The sequence below is a fragment of the Primulina huaijiensis genome, chromosome 10 (genome assembly GCF_012295235.1).
Source record: "Primulina huaijiensis isolate GDHJ02 chromosome 10, ASM1229523v2, whole genome shotgun sequence".
NCBI lineage: Eukaryota > Viridiplantae > Streptophyta > Magnoliopsida > Lamiales > Gesneriaceae > Primulina > Primulina huaijiensis.
The window spans coordinates 20,682,433-20,701,879 of NC_133315.1; the positions used below are offsets into that span (position 1 = coordinate 20,682,433).

The 19,447-nt window shown below is 38.9% G+C and overlaps 1 protein-coding gene across 1 annotated transcript in view; it reads left to right on the forward strand.

Moving 5' to 3' along the window:
- LOC140986308 (mediator of RNA polymerase II transcription subunit 14-like) overlaps nucleotides 1-15,429 on the forward strand; it is a 36,872-nt gene extending 21,443 nt beyond the window's left edge. Inside the window, exons 4-8 of the mRNA XM_073454469.1 lie at nucleotides 887-1,061; nucleotides 7,403-8,282; nucleotides 8,382-9,394; nucleotides 12,709-13,772; nucleotides 14,283-15,429. Coding sequence (XP_073310570.1) covers nucleotides 887-1,061; nucleotides 7,403-8,282; nucleotides 8,382-9,394; nucleotides 12,709-13,772; nucleotides 14,283-15,063 — 3,913 coding nt within the window. The 3' untranslated portion in view covers nucleotides 15,064-15,429. The remainder of the gene's footprint in view (nucleotides 1-886; nucleotides 1,062-7,402; nucleotides 8,283-8,381; nucleotides 9,395-12,708; nucleotides 13,773-14,282) is intronic.
- The last annotated feature ends 4,018 nt before the right edge of the window (nucleotides 15,430-19,447 follow it).

Here is a 19,447-nt window from a genome sequence, read left to right on the forward strand (position 1 = left end):
AGTTGCTGCTAGTGTCGAGTAAGGGTGGTGAAGTAAGCCGTGATAGTGGAATCCCCTTGTCGAAGATCTTGGAGGTTGCTTTCAATTCCAAATAGCTCTAAAGTGTTGTCTTTGGAAGAATAAGTGTCACGAGCAGCATCACATATCTCCCTCGCTGTATGATATAAGAGGAAATTTTCACCGATTTCTGTCGTCATTGAGTTGATTAACCCCGACATAATCATATTATTCTCGGAGTTCCACGCCTTAAAAATCTGATCGGTTGATTCAAGACATGTTGCTGTGCCAGAGACGAAATCCTCTTTCCCTTTTCCTCGAATGAATATGAGGATGAATTGTGACCATTGTGGGAAGTTTTTCTCCGTTTAATTTGTCGTTCGTTATTGGGATGGAAGAGGTTTCAGCCCCTGCTGGTGCGATGGGTACCACCGAAGATGTAGCCTCAGAACTAGAAGAAGTGGACGGTGAATCCATGTCGTATTTGGTCATGGAGTTTCTCCCGTCTCTGATACCATGTAGTTTTATGAAAGAAGAATTATTGAGAACGCTGAATGTTTCATTGAATTAATTGAAAATGAAGGAAAATACACTGTACTATATAGAACTCTACTCAAAATAAATCTCTTAATCTAAGGGATAAATTAGATACTAGTTATCCTAATCCTAAGAATTCAAATACAAACAAATATCGATTTCCTATCTGATCTTAAATTAATTGATAATAATTAAATATTTATTATTCAGCACCCTTATCAGTGTTGTTTCCCTAGGTGATGTTGTAAACATCCTTAGAAGGACTACTAATTTATTCAACCTGATTGATACGGTTTTGGTGGTGTTTTCCTTGATAAAAATAAAGGCTCATGTTCTACCCTGTTGCTTGCAGAAATGGTCGCATTATTCTTCACTCATCAAAAAATATTATATCATCAAAGGCTTTAATAGAGTGTGAAGAAGCATTGAACCAGAGAAGTATGACTGCAGCAAAAACTTTTATCAACTTGAGAAGCAGTAGTATTTTACACTTATTTGCGTGCATCGGCAGGTTTTTGGGCCTTGAGGTATTTATTAAACTTTCCTTTTTAAAAATCATTTCCTTTTATACTTTAGCCATGCAAGATGGAACTTCAAATCACTTGTCAGGAAGTTGCCAAACTTCTCTATTTCAACTGTGACTGAATATGTATTCCCTTTATTTTTTAAAGAACCTGTTGTCTCGTGACTACTCCTTTGTTATGTACCACATACCTCTGATTCTGGAGGTTGTCTGTCACGAGCCGCGAAGATGAGTGGGCCGAGAAAGGGCTGTGGACAACAACGTGGAGAACGAGCCCAAGAATGGGGAGGACGAGCCCAAGAGATATCAACGTTTCACACATGGGAAATTTAGGGTTAAAAGTTGAGGAGCAAGAAGATTTTTTCCTTAGCAAAGATAATTATTTCCTTGTTTTTGAGATTTCAGCATATCTTTGATATGTGGTAGGATTTTCTTTCTGTTGTGGGGGTTTGCATCATTAGTATATTTAGGGATTTGGGGGGCAAGAGATGCTTACCAAAATCTTATCAATAAAAGTTTATTTTACAAGATCGGGTGGTTCTGTTGTTTTTTGGAGCCCCAAATCTTCAACTAATGATAGGTCGTCAAGGGCGTAAATCAAAAAGTCAGTAATCATACTTCCACCGAGAAGATTTCACTGTCCAAAGACCAATAACACGATCCCAAACGCAGGCACGTAACATATTGGTATCAGAGCCAGCCGTTGTGGGGGATATCAGCAATCTGCAACAGCAATTTGCGGCATTCATGAACATGTACCAGGAGGATAAACGTGCAACCGAACAACGGCAGCAGGAGATGGTCGCACAATTGCAGGAACTTTCACTGAGCTTGGCAAACACACGTGCTGAAAATTCAGGAGGGGACAGCGGGGAAAGTAGCTACAAGGACTCGCGCATTCCGCGCCGTGAGGACTCGAAGCGCATCGACGAGGGAGAAGGCCGTAGGTATATTCCAAAATACTCAAAACTAGATTTTCCTAGTTACAATGGCCGTGGATACCCGTTGGGATGGATCCATCGGTGCGAACATTTTTTTCGACATCAACATACACCGGAAGAGGAAAAGGTGGGGTTAGCATCTTTCCACCTAGAAGAAGAAGCGCAAGTATGGTTCCTCAAATTAGAAAGGGATAGGCCGAACTTACAGTGGGAAGAGTTCAAGACCCAATGCAATCTCCGATTTGGCCCGACGATCCGCAGCAATAAATTGGGAGAATTATCTAAGTTACGCCAAACAGGAATCATAGGGGAATATCAGCGCCGATTCGAAGAACTGGCTGCCCATGCCTGTGCTCTCACCAGCGAACAAGAAGTAGAAATATTCATCAGCGGGTTAAGGGAGCAAATTGCAATAGAGGTGGAAATCCAGCAGCCCAAGGATTTAGCAAGCGCAATGAGCCTCGCTCGCCTATTCGAGCGAAAAGAAGGAAGTCAAGCACCGCGCAAACCAAGGGTTAATCCGAGTCCACCGCCGCTTGTTAAGAAATTGAATCGAGCGGAGATGGAGGAGCGTCGATCACGGGGCTCTGTTTTAACTGTGATGAAATGTATGTCCCCGGTCATCGATGCAAAAAATTATTTTGGTTAGAATTAACTGATGAAGAACAAGGTGAATCAGAGGAATCACACGACTTGGGGCTGACCATACACGCTATTTCGGGGTCCTCACAAGCGCAAACCATGAAAATTAAAGGTGCTATTAATGGTGTTCCGGTCTTGGTACTCATAGATTCGTGCAGCACACACTGCTTCTTGGACACCAACTTGGCCGATAAATTGAAGTTGCCAATAGAGAATCCAGCAGCCCTTTGGGTGACAAGGGCCAGTGGAAAAAATTATCTTGCACTGGAGTTTGTCGTAACATAAACATCCAACTGAAGCGACATTTCTTCTGTGTGGAAATTTTCATTTTCTCATTGGGTGAATTAGGAGCAGTCTTGGGCGTGAATTGGCTCAAAACACTTGGTCCTATCACATGGAACTTCAAGGATATGTCGATGAGATTCTTGCAAGGGGGCACAACAATTGCATTATACGGCTTACAAAAAGGCGGCACTACAACTAGCCTGCATTTATCTACGTTGTGTGACAATAAAGAAGACTCCTAGGGACAGTTAGCACATATTTTGGAAGAATTTTCTGATATCTTTGCCGAACCAGGGAGACTTCCGCCTTCTCGTAGCGCCAATTACAAAATTATATTGGAACACGGTGCCAATCCCGTCGTGGTGCGCCTATATCGATATCCTCATGCACAAAAAGATGAAATTGAGCGACAATGCGCTGATATACTCGAGAAGGGTCTCATTCGGCCCAACAATTCGCCATTCTCATCCCCAGTACTTCAAGTGAAAAAAAGTGACGACACTTGGAGGTTTTGTGTCGACTATCGGGCTCTTAATGCAAAAACTATCAAGGATAAATTCCCGATCCTGGTCATAGACGAGCTTTTGGGGGAGCTTCATGGTGCGAAATATTTTTCAAAGCTGGATTTGTGGGCCAGATACCACCAGATTCTTATGGATCCTAGTTGCGTGCACATGGTGGCCTTCCGCACCCACCAAGGCCACTTTGAGTTTTTCGTAACGCCCTTTGGCCTTACCAACGCCCCTTCTACCTTCCAATCAATCGTGAACTCGGTATTTGGACGATATTTGAGGCAATTTATTTTGGTTTTCTTTGATGATATCTTGATCTACAGCCCAACATGGGACGACCACTTATGTCATATTCGCACAGTTTTTTCGATATTGTGGCAACAACAATTTGTCTTGAAGCGATCTAAGTGTATCTTTGCCAAAAAAGAGGTGGCCTATCTAGGGCACGTCGTTAATCAAACGGGTGTCAAGGTTGATGAGGACAAGATTAAGGCAATCACACAATGGCCAGCCCCAAGCACAGTTAAGGGGTTGCAAGGATTTTTGGGGCTCACAGGTTATTATCGTAAATTCTTCAAGGATTATGGCACCATCGCAGCTCCCCTTACGCAGCTATTAAAGAAGAACTCCTTTAAGTGGAGCGACGAGGCTTCTCGTGCGTTCGCCCTATTAAAAACTGTTATGACAACCCCTGTTCTTGCTTTGCCGGATTTTTCAGCACACTTTGTGGTCGAGTGCGACGCTTCTGGTACTGGGATTGGTGCAGTTTTGCATCAAAATGGGCGTCCCATTGCTTTCTTTAGCCAACCCTTACCACAACGACACAAAAAGCTTCCTGCATATGAGAAAGAGTTGATTGGGTTAGCTAAAGCGGTGCGCCATTGGCGACCTTATTTTTTGGGGCAACTCTTTTGTGGTTCGCACCGATCATTATGGCCTTAAATTTTTACTGGAGCAGCGGATTACGACTTCACCACAGCAGCATTGGGTTAGCAAGCTTTTGGGTTTTGATTTTCACGTGGAATACAAAGCAGGCAGCACCAACGTGGTGGCGGATGCGCTGTCCAGACGTGATGATGCGGAGGGCAGTTTACAAGCTATCTCCCTGCCGCAATCCGCGATTTTCAGCACCATTCGGGAGGAACATAGGGACACGGTCGAGCTTCAACCCCTTATCCAGAAAATCCAGCAAGGCGAAGCTATAGGGCCTTGGGAATTCCGGGATGGTCTTATATGGTATCGCCAGCGTATTTATTTGCCGAAGATCTCTCCTCCATTGCCAGTATCATTTCGGGTACCCATAATGCCTACCTTAGGGCTTCCAAAAAACTGTTCACCGCATTTCCCGTGATTTATTTTGGACAGGAATGAAACGTCAAGTCCAAGAGTATGTGGCTACGTGTCTCATATGTCAACGTAATAAGGTGGAACTTTTAAAACCTGCAGGGTTACTCCAACCTCTACTGATACCTCAGCATATATGGGCCGATATTTCCATGGATTTTGTTGAAGGGCTTCCGGTGTCACAAGGCAAAAGTGTGCTATTGGTCGTTGTCGATCGCCTCTCTAAATATGCTCATTTTTTGGCCCTCTCCCATCCGTATACCGCGGTGCACGTCGCTCGCATTTTCTTTGATCACGTGTTTAAATTGCATGGGCTACCAGAGACAATTGTTACTGATCGGGATGTCACTTTTACAAGCTCTTTGGAAAGAACTTTTCCGACTGAGTGGTTCACAATTATGCTTTACGTCTGCAGATCACCCACAATCCGATGGTCAAATGGAGGCTGTTAATCGCATTGTGGAAATGTATTTGCGCTGCTTTACAGTGGATTATCCAAAGAAATGGGTAGGTTGGCTGTCATGGTCTGAGTATTGCTACAACACCAGTTTTCACTATTCTCTTCGCACTACGCCATTTGAAGCCGTCTATGGGCGCCCCCCACCACGCCTGTTGTCATACTGCCCCGGTCTCTCACGCATTGATTCAGTGGATAGAGAATTACAAACTCGTGATCAAGTTCTTGGGGAATTAAAAAACAGACTCTTGCAAGCACAAAACTCCATGAAAACACAATATGATGCTACTCGTCGGGAACTCCAGTTCGACGTGGGGGACAAGGTACTACTCAAACTGCAGCCATATCGTCAGAAATCCGTAGCTTATCGCAAAAATCAGAAACTCGGCCCCCCTTACTATGGTCCATTTTCGGTAGTTAGTCGCATTGGCTCCGTCGCATACAAACTTCAACTCCCAGAATCATCCAAGATCCATCCAGTTTTCCATGTTTCATCACTCAAGAAGTTCAAGGGCAATCAGGAGGCAGACCCCGTACTTCCGCATTTTCCCCTAGACGAGGAGAACAGACAACCGCAGGCCATCCTTGATACTCGCATACGCAATGGCGGCCACGAGTTTTTAGTTCATTGGCAAGGCTGGCACCATCTGAGGCTTCTTGGGAAGCGGGTTCAGCCTTCGCAGCCCAATTCCCTTCTTTCAAGTTTGAGGACAAACTTGCATCTCAAGGGGACGGCAATGTCACGAGCTGCGAAGATGACGTGGGCCGAGAAAGGGCTGTGGACAACAATGTGGAGAACGAGCCCAAGAGGTATCAACGTTTCACACATGGAAAATTTAGGGTTAAAAGTTGAGGAGCAAGAAGATTTTTTCCTTAGTTAGCAAAGATAATTATTTCCTTGTTTTACTATTTCCTTGTTTTTGAGATTTCAGCATATCTTTTATATTTGGTAGGATTTTCTTTCAGTTGTGGGGGATTGCATCATTAGTATGTGTAGGGATTTGGGGGGAAAGAGATGCTTATCGAAAAGTATTATCAATAAAAGTTTATTTTACAAGATCGGGTGGTTCTCTTGTTTTCTCAAGCCCCAACTCTTCAACTAATCATAGGCCGTCAAGGGCGTAAATCAAAAAGACAGGAATCCTACTCCGAACGAGAAGATTTCACTGTCCAACGACCCATAACACGATCCCAAACGCAGGCACGTAACATTGTCATTTCTTCACGGTTGTCTTACTTCATGGTTTCCTCTTATTGATGGCTAATGTACTGGATTCATCATTTACACAACATCTATTATGCTTTAAGACATAGTTATCAAAGGCTGCATTTTTGGTTGTCTACGCGCTAGGTGAAACCAGATGTGGCCCATGTGCCTAGGAGAACCCTTGGGTGCAGTCCTTGTAAAAGGCGTGCATAGGCACATCCCTTTGACAAAGGCATATTTTGCGCCTTATGTGCATATTGAGCTCTTCATGGAGTCCATACTGGTTGCCTCTGAATTCTGGTTCAAAAGAGCAGCCCATACTGAATTAGCCCAATCACCCCAAGCCCACTATTCTTTAAATGTTAATTTCATAACCCTAAAATGCGCTAACATTCTTTTCTTTTTTGCAACAATAAAATTCCAATTTCTTTGCAAGATCAAAGAGTCTTCTCACCTTCCCCAACTTCATGCCCCTACTTCTTTGCATGCGATTACTCATCCGCTAACTTTGTAAAATTTTATCTATTAATATAATCTAGTTTCATCTCCAAAAAAAAAAACATTAGTATCAGCCTAAACACTCAATCCCCATTTCAAAATCACTCAAAATCCTCCTACATTATTTTTTAATACTCTGCAAAATATAATTTTATTATTATGCAACATTTTAGTAGAACTTCATATATGTACGTTGTAAAAATCATTTATTGTGCGCCTTAGTTTGACAAGGAGCACGTCTCGTCTTCCACCGAGAGCTCGGGACACCTGTACGTCTTATTGCACCTTGGGCCTTACATAACCATTGTTTTAGATATATTGTGCTGCAAAATGAAAGGAGAAGCAATCACATAGATAGCCCTTTCACTGTTTGGTATTTTAGAAGGTCAGGAATGTGTTTTGGAGGGTTTATTAATAGATTTTGTAATATGACTTTAGCATGTTGATTCCTTCTTGTAGGTATTTGAACATGGTTTTAATTCTGTGAAATTGCCTAGCAGTATATTGGATGGTTCAAATTCATTATTCATGGGATTCCCAGAATGTGGTAGCTCTTACTTCTTGTTAATGCAACTTGACAAGGAATTCAAACCTTGTCTCAAGTTAATAGAAGTGCAGTTGGATTCTACTGGGAAAACTGAGGTATTTGATGACATGAACGATGTTACTAGTGTTAAAAATTTGGATGTCAGTCAGATGAACATGTGTTTAGATGATATCAATTTGAGCCTCATTGTGAATGATGTTAATGTCAATGGTACTGCTGAACATGGTCTTCTTTCCGATTCTACGTTGGAAGGCTCCATGCTTAGGTCCTATCATCCGATAACTTTCTCCTCTATTGTTGATGAGGTTTTTGAGCTTGAAAAAGGGTCAAATGGACAAGGCTCTTTTTCGACATTTGGTCTACCTCCAGCATCCCATTTGTTATCGGGTATTAAAAACCCTCATGGTATTAAAGCTGCAATATCCTCCCCTAATTGGGAAGGAGCATCAATTGCACAAACCAGTGCTACCAATTTTAAGAACTCTACGCAGTCTGGTTCAATAAATTTAATGAGTACAAATTTGGGAAGAAGCCAGGTTGTGAAGAAATTACCAGTCTCGAAGTCTGATCAGGATTTACCTGCTCTCAGGTCTCTGCACTCTTGTGGCTTGGGTGGTTTTTCCCTGGATGAGGACCAGGTGAATGTCTCTGGACACCGGTCAGCTCGCATTTTATCTCCACCTCGGCACTCGGTCCATTCATTTTCTGGATCAAGTTTCAAATCTAACGAGCACAGAGTTTCTGAAAACTTTTTAGTTTCTGGATCCAACTCATGGGTTGCTTCTCCAGTATGTAAGATTCCTACTTTGTTTTACTTTTTTCTTCTTTTGCTTTACTCAGTGGTATGATTGAATTTTACATCACGTTATATAAATGCTTCTTATTTCTCAGCTCCAATTGTGGAGTCCGCTGTTCTTGCATGCTCAAATCAGCAAACCATTCCTCGACATGAGAAAACACGTAGAAAGCGTACTATATCAGCTATGATGCAATCCTTACCCTCACTTCAGTATCTTGAAGGGTCTAACAAGAGAAGGAAAACCATTGGGCTATCTCATCCCCAGTTGCCTCGAAGACAGCCTCTCATATCGTGTGTCCATCCCTGTAAAACTGAAGGATACAGTTTTGCAAATCTTATAGCGGAAGCACATAAAGGCAATGCATCCCCTAGCGTTTATGTATCAATCCTCCTTTATATAGTCAGGCATTGCTCATTATGTATAAAACATGCCCGATTGACCAGTCAGATGGATGCTTTGGACGTCCCCTATGTTGAAGAAGTGGGTCTGAGGAGCGCATCCTCAAACTTATGGTTTCGCCTTCCATTTGCCAGAGGTGACACTTGGCAATGCATATGCTTGCGGCTAGGTAAACCTGGAAGCTTGTATTGGGATGTCAAAATTATTGACCCACACTTTAAAAATTTGTGGGAGCTTGAACGAGGCAGTAATAATACTACATGGGGTTATGGCGTTCGAATTGCTAATACATCTGATGTAGATTCTCACATTCGTTATGATTCAGAAGGTGTAGTGTTGAGTTACAATTCTGTAGAGCCTGATAGTGTTAAGAAGTTGGTTGCTGATATACAAAGGCTATCAAATGCTAAAAAATTTTCCCTTGGAATGCGAAAATTACTGGGTGCAAGGACTGATGAGAAATTCGATGAGAGCATTACAAGCATAGAAGGCAAAGCTCCTTCTGGAATGAAAATTTTAATGGAGGGTTCTGAAAAGTTTTCAGACATGACAAGAAGAGCATTTAGGATTGAAGCTGTTGGACCAATGAGTTTGTGGTTTAGTTTTGGATCTGGTGTCCTTGCTCGATTTGTTGTGGAATGGGAGTCTAACAAAGAAGGCTGCACGATGCATGTATCTCCTGATCAACATTGGCCTCATACTAAGGTTTGTTTCTATTTTGTTTGGATGGCATGTGATTTAACTTTTGCCTGCTGTCTTTCTTTTTGCTCTGTAATGCCTGTATATTTCAATGTTTTCGTATACTGCCAGAATTAACTGTTAACAGATTTGAGGGTCCTACTGGCTGTAAAATAAGCATAAGGTAGTTCAATTGTTGGTCTTTCACTGTCTTTTTGTTTTCTTGGACTCTCTAAAATATGGAGACTCAATGGAAATTACACACCTTAAGTCAATGATGAAGTAATGGAACTAAATAGGAGTAAGAAAAGTAAATGACAGCAGTGTTGTTGAGAGTTCTTTTTTAAGTTGAGACTTTTCGAAGGCTGTACTGTGGTGATATTGGATCTTTGTTTTCAAGCGTGGCTTTCAGACACGCTCAGTGTTGTTGACTAAGTAATACGTGGAAATAAAATTTCAACTGGGTATTAATTTAAAATTGTTTGGGTTGATCTTTATTATAACCTTCAATTTTGAAGGTTTCTTAGAGGGTATTTAAAGCTCAGCCAAACAGTTTATAAGCTGTATTTTAGAAAAAGTTGGGTCATCCCAACTTATTTCATAAGATCTTATTTTAATACCCCACAAAGACCAAAATATCCGTAAAAATTTTAGATTATCCCAGATATAACCTCCTCAAATCATGTTAGTCAAAAATTCTCACTGGTAGAACAAAGTAAGCCTCCATCTCTGCACCTCTGCCTCCGTATCACTTCCATCGTCTCCTTCCTTCTATTCTTTCTTTCTTTGAAATCGTCTCTTTTTATTCTCTGTTGTGTCCTTTTTTTATGATAACAAAGCAAATTATTATCGGAAGGTCCGAGCATTTGTTGACTTCTGTTCCTCTGTTTTTTAATCGTAATTGTTATTTAAGATTATGACTTGTCACTTATTAATGTATTGAATAGATATAATTACGACAATTACTTAAGATTATATAATTATATTAGTTACTCTGTTAAATAATTCATAACAAATAGTTTTTAATAGTTATAACAAATTAAAGGTAATATAAATTGTTTATTTCAAAAAAATATTTGATATTTATGATAATATTTTAAAACTTTACATGGATAAAAAATGCTTTAAATGTTAAAAAATAACTAACTGTTTTATTATCATGTTATGCATATTTTTGGCAATTATGATATTAAAAAGATCTTATAATACCAAACACGTTATCATCTTTAAGTTGTTTAAAATAAATTTGTCACTTATTTTTAAAATAAGACGCCACAACTTATAAACTTTTAAAACCACTTAAAAGATATTGAGCTTATAATCTCTTTAATATAAGTTTAGCCAAACATCTGTTTGGTGTTTTCATGATGGATGGGAGAAGAGATTTTTCGGAAGCTATTCTGATGTTTTGTTATTTGAAAGTGTGTTTGATTTAGTTATTTTAATTAAAGGCTATGTTTAGTTTGCAAATAGTAGTCTATGGGTTCCAATTTTGTTTTGGGAATGATTCGATTTTGTAGAAATGATAAATGTTGATTTTAAAAGCTAACAAGACGAAGAGTGTTAGGATCAGTGAGGAGCTTTAAGGGAGGGGAGGATATTCTTTTCTTCTTCTTCAATAAGTAGACGACCTCCATTGGTGTTAATAGTGGAGGTCTGATCTCGATCTTCAAAGATCGGTAGCCAATTAATATATAATAAGGGAGGCTACCGCCACCCCGTGAACAATTATAGCAGTAACAGTAAAAACCCATTAATTGTTTCTGGAAGTTTGAAGTATAAAAACCTTTTACGTCTCCCTTTTTTTTGTTTCCAAAAAGTATTCCTTAAAAGGCTTTGAGCTTTAGACCAGATACAACCCGTGAAGGAATGGTGCAAAAGCATACGATCTTGAGTCTTCTCTTCATCCCGGTAAAGGACACACCAATTCGGACAGAGTGCACAATGAGGCCATCTATTTTGAACATATCACTAGTCAACAATTTTTCCAGAGCCAGAGTCCACAAGAATACTTGAACTTTATGTGGGATCGGTACTTTCCAAATAGATTGAAAGCAAGGCAAAAGAAGAAAGTTATTGATTGGGAAGAAAGATTCATAGAACAATTTAACATAGAAAGACCCTGAAGAATCCCCTACCCAAACCGTGAAATTCACACCGCCCACATCCAACTTAACTCATTATTGTTATATCATTTTTGGATAAAAGAATTGCAGGAATTGGGTATCGAATGTACCTTTCCAAGATAGGCGCATGATATGTTTCTTTTGGAGCCAGATTTACCTACCGGGAAGAGAACTAGGAGATTTTAGTATTTGGTAATTCATTGCCTATTTTGGTCAATTTGGTTGGAACAGAACAAAAGAATTTTCACATATCTAGCCGAGTCTAGAGATAAGGTCTGGGAGAAGATTAAATTCAGAGTTACGAGTTGGCCGACAAAGTAGCCAGAGTTTAAAAACCTTTTTATCTCAGACGTAGTGAGGGATTGGAAATTTCTAAGCTCTTGACGAAAGTGTAGTAGTTTTCTTTCTTTGCGGTTTGTTTGTGGATTTCTCATCCGTTTTTTTGTACTTTGTTCTCTTAATCTTATAAAATTTTAGTTTACAATAAAAAAATTATTGTTATCATATTTTGAGGAAGTCATTTATATTTTAAGCATTTATCGATTTCATATTTGGTTAGGGATTTGAGTTTTATTTGCTGATGATGTGATCAGAGTGTCTTTTATCTTTTACGTATTTGCGAATATCTTGTCCGTTTTTTTGTAAACTTTATCCTAATTTATCCTAATCAAATATCGTTTGTTATAAAAAAAAGGAATGAATCTGAATGTGTTCACATGAAAGAAAATGTAATGGATGATTTAAAGATGAGAAGATACAAGGACTAATGGAAAGGGAATGAATATGAATTTATGAACATAAAGAACAGAGTGCTCGATGTTATTTAATAAAAGAAGAACTTTTGTTACTATGTGCATACTTGGACAAAAGACAGATCGAGTGCTTGATGTTCTTATCTGGTGTGCCTTGTAATAGAAACTAGAGAAGATGAAATATTCTTGAGGGCATTTTTACAATTGCTAGCATTTTTGTCTCTGTGAATATAATTAGCCGTTATTTAGAGTTTTGACAGGTCCGCATGTTTAACCGATGTAAATGTTTTTTTAAATATAACCCGTTTGCTCAGATGCTAAGTTAACGAAACTTTTGAGGCTTTCTGAAATGCTTGATCATTTTGTTGGCTCTGTCATATTTAATCCATGTCAACATATCTAATATATCAGTTTGTTTGGCCTTAATTTCTGTACAATGTCAATTAACTTTATTTTTCCACAGTTTCTAGAAGATTTTGTAAATGGTGGGGAAGTTGCCTCTCTTTTGGATTGCATTCGGCTCACTGCTGGACCATTAAATGCTCTTGCTGCTGCTACAAGGCCTGCACGAGCTGCTCCAGTTTCTGTGGTTCCCACTGTTTCACCATCTACTTCTTCAAAGCAAAGTGGTTATGCGCCTTCTCAGGGTCTGCATAGCAGTTCTAACATAAATACAAATCAATCTTCACCTGGGCTTGGGAGTAATCCTGGTGTACCCACACCATTAGGTCCTGTTGGCACTCAAAACAGCCATGCTGCTGCCATGTTGGCTGCTGCTGGGAGAGGTGGTCCTGGCATTGTTCCTAGTTCGCTTTTACCTATTGATGTTTCCGTTGTTCTGCGAGGCCCATACTGGATCAGGATCATATATCGTAAAAAAATTTCAGTTGATATGCGGTGTTTTGCAGGAGATCAGGTCTGGTTGCAGCCATCTACACCTCCAAAAGTTGGCCAACCTGTTGGAGGATCACTTCCATGTCCCCAGTTTCGACCTTTTATCATGGAGCATGTTGCTCAGGAACTGAATGGCATAGATTCTAATTTCCCTGGTGCTCAACAGGCACTTGGAATTTTAAATTCAAAAAATCCGCATCCCATTTCTGGTCCGCAGCTTGCAGCTTCCCCTGCAAACAGGACCAATCTCACAAATACTGCTACAATTTCTCGAACAGGAAACGCAATAGCTGCTCTGAACCGCATTGGAAACGCTCTTCCGGGACAATCAAATTTATCTGTGGTTAACCCTTTACGTAGGTCACCTGGTTCTGGTGTACCTGCTCATGTTAGAGGAGAGCTGAATACTGCAATAATTGGACTTGGTGATGATGGAGGCTATGGTGGTGGATGGGTTCCACTCGTGGCACTTAAAAAAGTTCTTAGGGGTATTCTCAAGTATCTTGGAGTCCTGTGGCTGTTTGCACAGTTACCAGACCTTTTGAAAGAGATCCTCGGGTCAATTTTGAAGGATAATGAAGGTGCATTGTTGAATTTGGACCAGGAACAACCAGCCCTACGCTTCTTTGTTGGGTAAGATGACAAGTTATATATTGTGTCTTTCCAATTGTACATACTACACTTGAACAATTGAACTGTAAAAATTTCTTTCATGTCAAATGCAATCAGAAGCTTCTTGTTTTGGGGAGCATATTTTTGAATAAAATGCTCAACTTGTATGATGTAGTTTTTCTTCATTCTGTTGAAAATACATTTTACAGCATCTGATGTTGCTGATAGTTGACACATTAGTTTTGGGAAACCATTAATTGGTTTGTCACCTATTTCTTTTAGCTCCTGCGAGTAATCCAAGTATTTTCATTCCCACAGGTAACCCAAGGTTTGATCTTGAACAATATGTTTTAAGGGTTAATCTCTGTGCTACCTATGTATTTATTTGTCAGATAATGACACCCACTCAACGCACAAATTTAACGGAGAAGAAAATGTTACCTGAAGCATTTTAAAGTTTATTTTCAGTGTTAGTTAAATAAAATTTTGAATTCTTGAAGAGGTTTCTGGTTTGATAAAATATTTTTGCAGAGGTTATGTGTTTGCCGTCAGCGTCCATAGAGTTCAACTCCTCCTCCAAGTCATCAGTGTCAAAAGGTTTCATCATTCTCAACAACAGCAGCCGAACTCTGTCACTGTGCAAGAGGAATTAACTCAATCTGAAATAGGGGAGATATGCGACTACTTTAGTCGTCGTGTTGCATCGGAGCCATATGATGCTTCTCGGTTAGCTTCATTCATTACTCTTTTGACTCTACCAATATCAGTTTTGAGAGAATTTTTGAAACTCATTGCATGGAAGAAAGGATTGGCTCAAGGGCAAGGAGCTGATGTATCCCCTGCTCAAAAATCTCGAATCGAGCTGTGTCTTGAGAATCATATGGGACTTAATAGGGACATGAACTCTGCAAATTCATCTTTACCCAAAAGCAATATTATTTATGATAGAGCGCATAGCTCTGTCGATTTTGCTTTGACAGTGGTTCTTGATCATGCCCACATACCTCACATAAATGCTGCAGGTGGTGCTGCTTGGTTGCCCTACTGTGTTTCTGTGATATTGAGATATTCTTTCGGTGAGAATCCTTCTGTAACTTTCCTTGGCATGGAGGGAAGCCATGGTGGCCGTGCATGCTGGTTGCAGGTCGATGAATGGGATAAATGTCGACAGAGAATATCCAGAACCGTGGAATCGATTGGGTCTTCCTCAGGTGATAGTAATCAGGGAAGATTGAGAGTGGTCGCTGATGGTGTACAGAAAGCACTGAATCTATGCCTTCAAGGACTAAGAGATGGTCTTGGAATGTCGTGATTTGTGAACTTAAAAGCCTGTGCTGCTTATTGTTGACAAAGGTGATCTTAAATTTTGGACTCACAGATACGGACATGGGTTATTGGTGGATAGCAGATGCGGTGTATTGAGCTTGCTAGCATAGGTGTAGTTATANTATCCCCCCCCCCCCCCCCCCCCCCCCCCCCCCTCAACCCGCCTTTTGTACAGTTCATAATTTTTTCCGTTGATGATGCACTTCCTGAAGATGCAGGTTTTTATTTGTTTACGTACGATACCTCATCAAGGGTAAAATGGGATTCAAAGGTTGGCAAGTTTGACAGTGTCCTTATTTACTATTTGGTAGTCAATTCATTGTAATTAAATTTGACGAAACATTTGCAACAATCTTTGATCAGAGTGGTAAAAGTTGTAAGGTGACGGATTTTAAAGTGTTGTGAATGGAAAGAAATTCCCAAGTAATAGATCGGATTTGGGAGAAAAAACAAATAAGTTGCGCTAGGTATCAGTGATTCAGTGTGTGCGCGAACCCTTGAGAAAACGAGTGATAAAAGGGTTCTTGAAGCACATTACGGGATGAAGATTAAATACTATGTACTACTTGTTAATATTAGTGAAATTTTGTTAAATTATTTAAATAATTTGTAAAATGCTGATAGAAGGGGTGTAATATTCTTTTTTGCATTTGGATTGTACTTTATTATTATTTTTGTTAAACCATGTATCGACACTTTAATAAGTTTGTGTTGATTAGTTAATGTCAACAGTGGTAGCTCTTCTGATGGTGTAAATCAGTGGTCTTTGGCGGCTGCTGACGGGGGTTTGATATAAGAAATTACTTATATTAAAATTTCTGTTATTTACGAGTGAGCGTTATCGTGTACCACCCATGGGCATGGAAGTGGTAAACAGTTTTGTGATAGTATTTTGTTAATTAACACCGACAACTTCTAAATAAAAAGTATGATCCACAGTTGCTGCAAATAATATGATGACAAATGTTACCATCTGTTGTGAAAAAGTAAAAATTTACGGTAAAAAGTAAAAATCTCAAACACTCAAAATTGTCACACTACACACTTTATAATATTTTTCTCTCAACTCAATTGTGATTTTCTTCACAAATGAGAGATCTATTTATAGGAAATTTTTACAAATAATCCAAAAATAAATTACATCATTACCTTCATCATCACACACAAATTTCAATATTCAACACCTAATTTTACCTAATTTTCAACATTCAAATATTCAACATTCAATATTCAAATACACATATTTAAATATTATTTTTCAACACTCCCCTTGTGATGATGATCATAATGATTGTCTTCATTACGTGTTTTTATACTGCCTCGTTAAAAACCTTACTAGGAAAAACCCATTGGGATAAAAATCATAGTAAGGGAAAAAGAGTGCAGTCACGTAAACTCCCCCTCATGTTGACACGAACAATTCTTCACAAATTTNGCGAAGAATTTAGGAGGAATATGTTTAGTTCTGTCGCTTTTTATGTATCCTTCTTTCATTTGAGCAACACATGCATCATTATCTTCATATAGTATCACAGGCTTCTCGTCGAATGATAATCTGCATGAGATTTGGATATGTTGGGTCATAGATTTTAACCACACACATTCACGGCTTGCTTCATGTAGTGCAATAATCTCGGCATGATTTGATGAAGTTGTTACAAGTGTTTGTTTCTGTGAACGCCAAGAAATTGCAGTGCCTCCACGAGTAAATACATATCCAGTTTGAGAACGTGCTTTGTGTGGATCAGATAAGTATCCAGCATCGGCATAACCAATTATACTTGGATTAGCATCTTTTGAATACAAAAGTCCCAAGTCTGTCGTTCCTCGTAGATAACGGAATATATGTTTAATTCCGTTCCAATGTCTCTTTGTTGGATATGTGCTAAATCTTGCCAATAAATTTACGGCAAAAGATATATCAGGCCTTGTACAATTTGTAAGATACATAAGGGCACCGATAGCACTTAGATATGGTACTTCTGGACCAAGAATATCTTCATCATCTTCACATGGACGGAATGGATCCTTTTCTATGTTTAATGATCTAACAACCATTGGAGTACTTAAAGGATTTGATTTGTCCATATTAAAACGTTTAAGGATCTTTTCTGTATAATTTGTCTGGTGAACAAATATTCCACATTCTTTTTGTTCAATTTGTAAACCCAGACAATACTTGGTTTTTCCAAGATCCTTCATTTCAAATTCTTCTTTCAAGTATGACACAACTTCTTGAATTTCCTTATTTGTTCCAATGATGTTTAAATCATCAACATATACAGCAATAATTACGCATCCGGATGTTGTTTTCTTAATGAAAACACAAGGGCATATTGAATTATTTACATATCCCTTTTTCATCAAGTGATCACTTAGCCTATTATACCACATTCTGCCGGATTGCTTCAACCCATATAATGATCTTAGTAATTTCACAGAATAACATTCTCTGGGTTTTGAACTTTGTGCTTCAGGCATCTTAAATCCTTCAGGGATTTTCATATATATATTACTATCAAGTGATCCATATAAGTAGGCTGTAACAACATCCATAAGACGCATTTCTAAATTTTCAGATACTGCCAAGCTAATCAAATACCGAAACGTAATTGCATCCATCACAGGAGAATACGTTTCTTCATAATCAATTCCAGGCCTTTGAGAAAAACCTTGTGCAACAAGTCGAGCTTTATATCTTACTATTTCATTTTTCTCATTTCGCTTTCGAATAAAAACCCATTTGTATCCAACAGGTTTTACACCTTCAGGTGTAAGGACTATAGGTCCAAAAACATTACGTTTATTTAGCGAATCCAATTCAACCTGGATGGCATCTTTCCATTTTATCCAATCCTGCCGATTTTTACATTCACCAAAAGATTTTGGTTCATGATCTTCATTATCATTTATGATGTCGATTGCCACATTATAAGAAAATATATCATCAATTTCTTCTATATCTTTTCGGTTCCATATTTTTCCAGTATTAATATAATTGATAGAGATTTCATGATTCTCGTCAGTTTGTGGTTCTGACAAAACATTTTCATCATCATGTGTTTCTTCAGGAACATCATTCTCTATTTTGTGATCATTATGTGTTTCTTCAGGAACATCATTCTCTATTTTGTGATCATTGTGTTTCTCTATGAATTTTCTTTTTCGAGGATTTTTATCCTTGGAACCAACTGGCCTTCCACGCTTCAGGCGTTTAATGACATCATGACTATCTTCAATTTGTTTCTTCGGAATTTCAATTCGAGCAGGGGCATTTGCAGCATGTATATATGATTTAGTTACCCCTTTTGTGTCTGCAAATGCATCTGGTATTTGATTTGCTATTCTTTGCAAGTGCACAATTTGCTGTACATCTTTTTCACATTGTTTTGTTCTTGGATCCAGATGTAACAATGATGATACATACCATGTAATTTCTTTTTCGGTATGTTTCTGTTCTCCCCCTAACATTGGGAAGATTTCCTCATTAAAATGACAATCAGCAAAACGTGCTGTGAACACGTCGCCTGTCTGTGGTTCAAGATATCGAATGATCGATGGACTATCATAACCAATATAAATTCCAATCTTTCTTTGAGGTCCCATTTTCTTTCGTTGAGGTGGTGCAATAGGCACATACACCATACATCCAAAAATTCTCAGATGAGAAATGTCTGGTTCTTTACCAAATGCAAGCTGCAATGGGGAGTATTTATGATATGCACTTGGTCTGATGCGAATTAATGAAGCAGCATGTAAAATTGCATGTCCCCATATAGAAATAGGGAGCTTTGTTTTCATAATCATTGGTCTAGCAATCATTTGCAGACGTTTAATCAATGATTCAGCCAATCCATTTTGAGTATGTACATGAGCAACAGGATGCTCAACAATGATTCCCATAGACATACAATAATCATTGAAAGTCTGGGAAGTAAATTCACCAGCATTATCAAGTCTAATTTTCTTGATTGTATAATCGGGAAATTGATTCCTCAATTTTATTATTTGAGCAAGTAATCTTGCAAATGCAACATTTCGAGTTGACAATAAACATACATGTGACCATCTGCTGGAGGCATCAATCAATACCATAAAGTATCTGAATGGTCCACATGGTGGATGGATTGGTCCACAAATATCACCCTGAATACGTTCAAGAAACATTGGTGATTCAGTTTGGATTTTGGCTGGTGATGGTCTTATAATAAGTTTTCCAAGAGAACATGCTTTACATTGAAACTTATTATTCTGAAAGATCTTCTGGTCTTTCAATGGATGACCATGTGTATTTTCTATAATTCTTCGCATCATTGTTGAACCAGGATGTCCTAATCGATCATGCCAATTGGTTAATATTGAAGAATTAT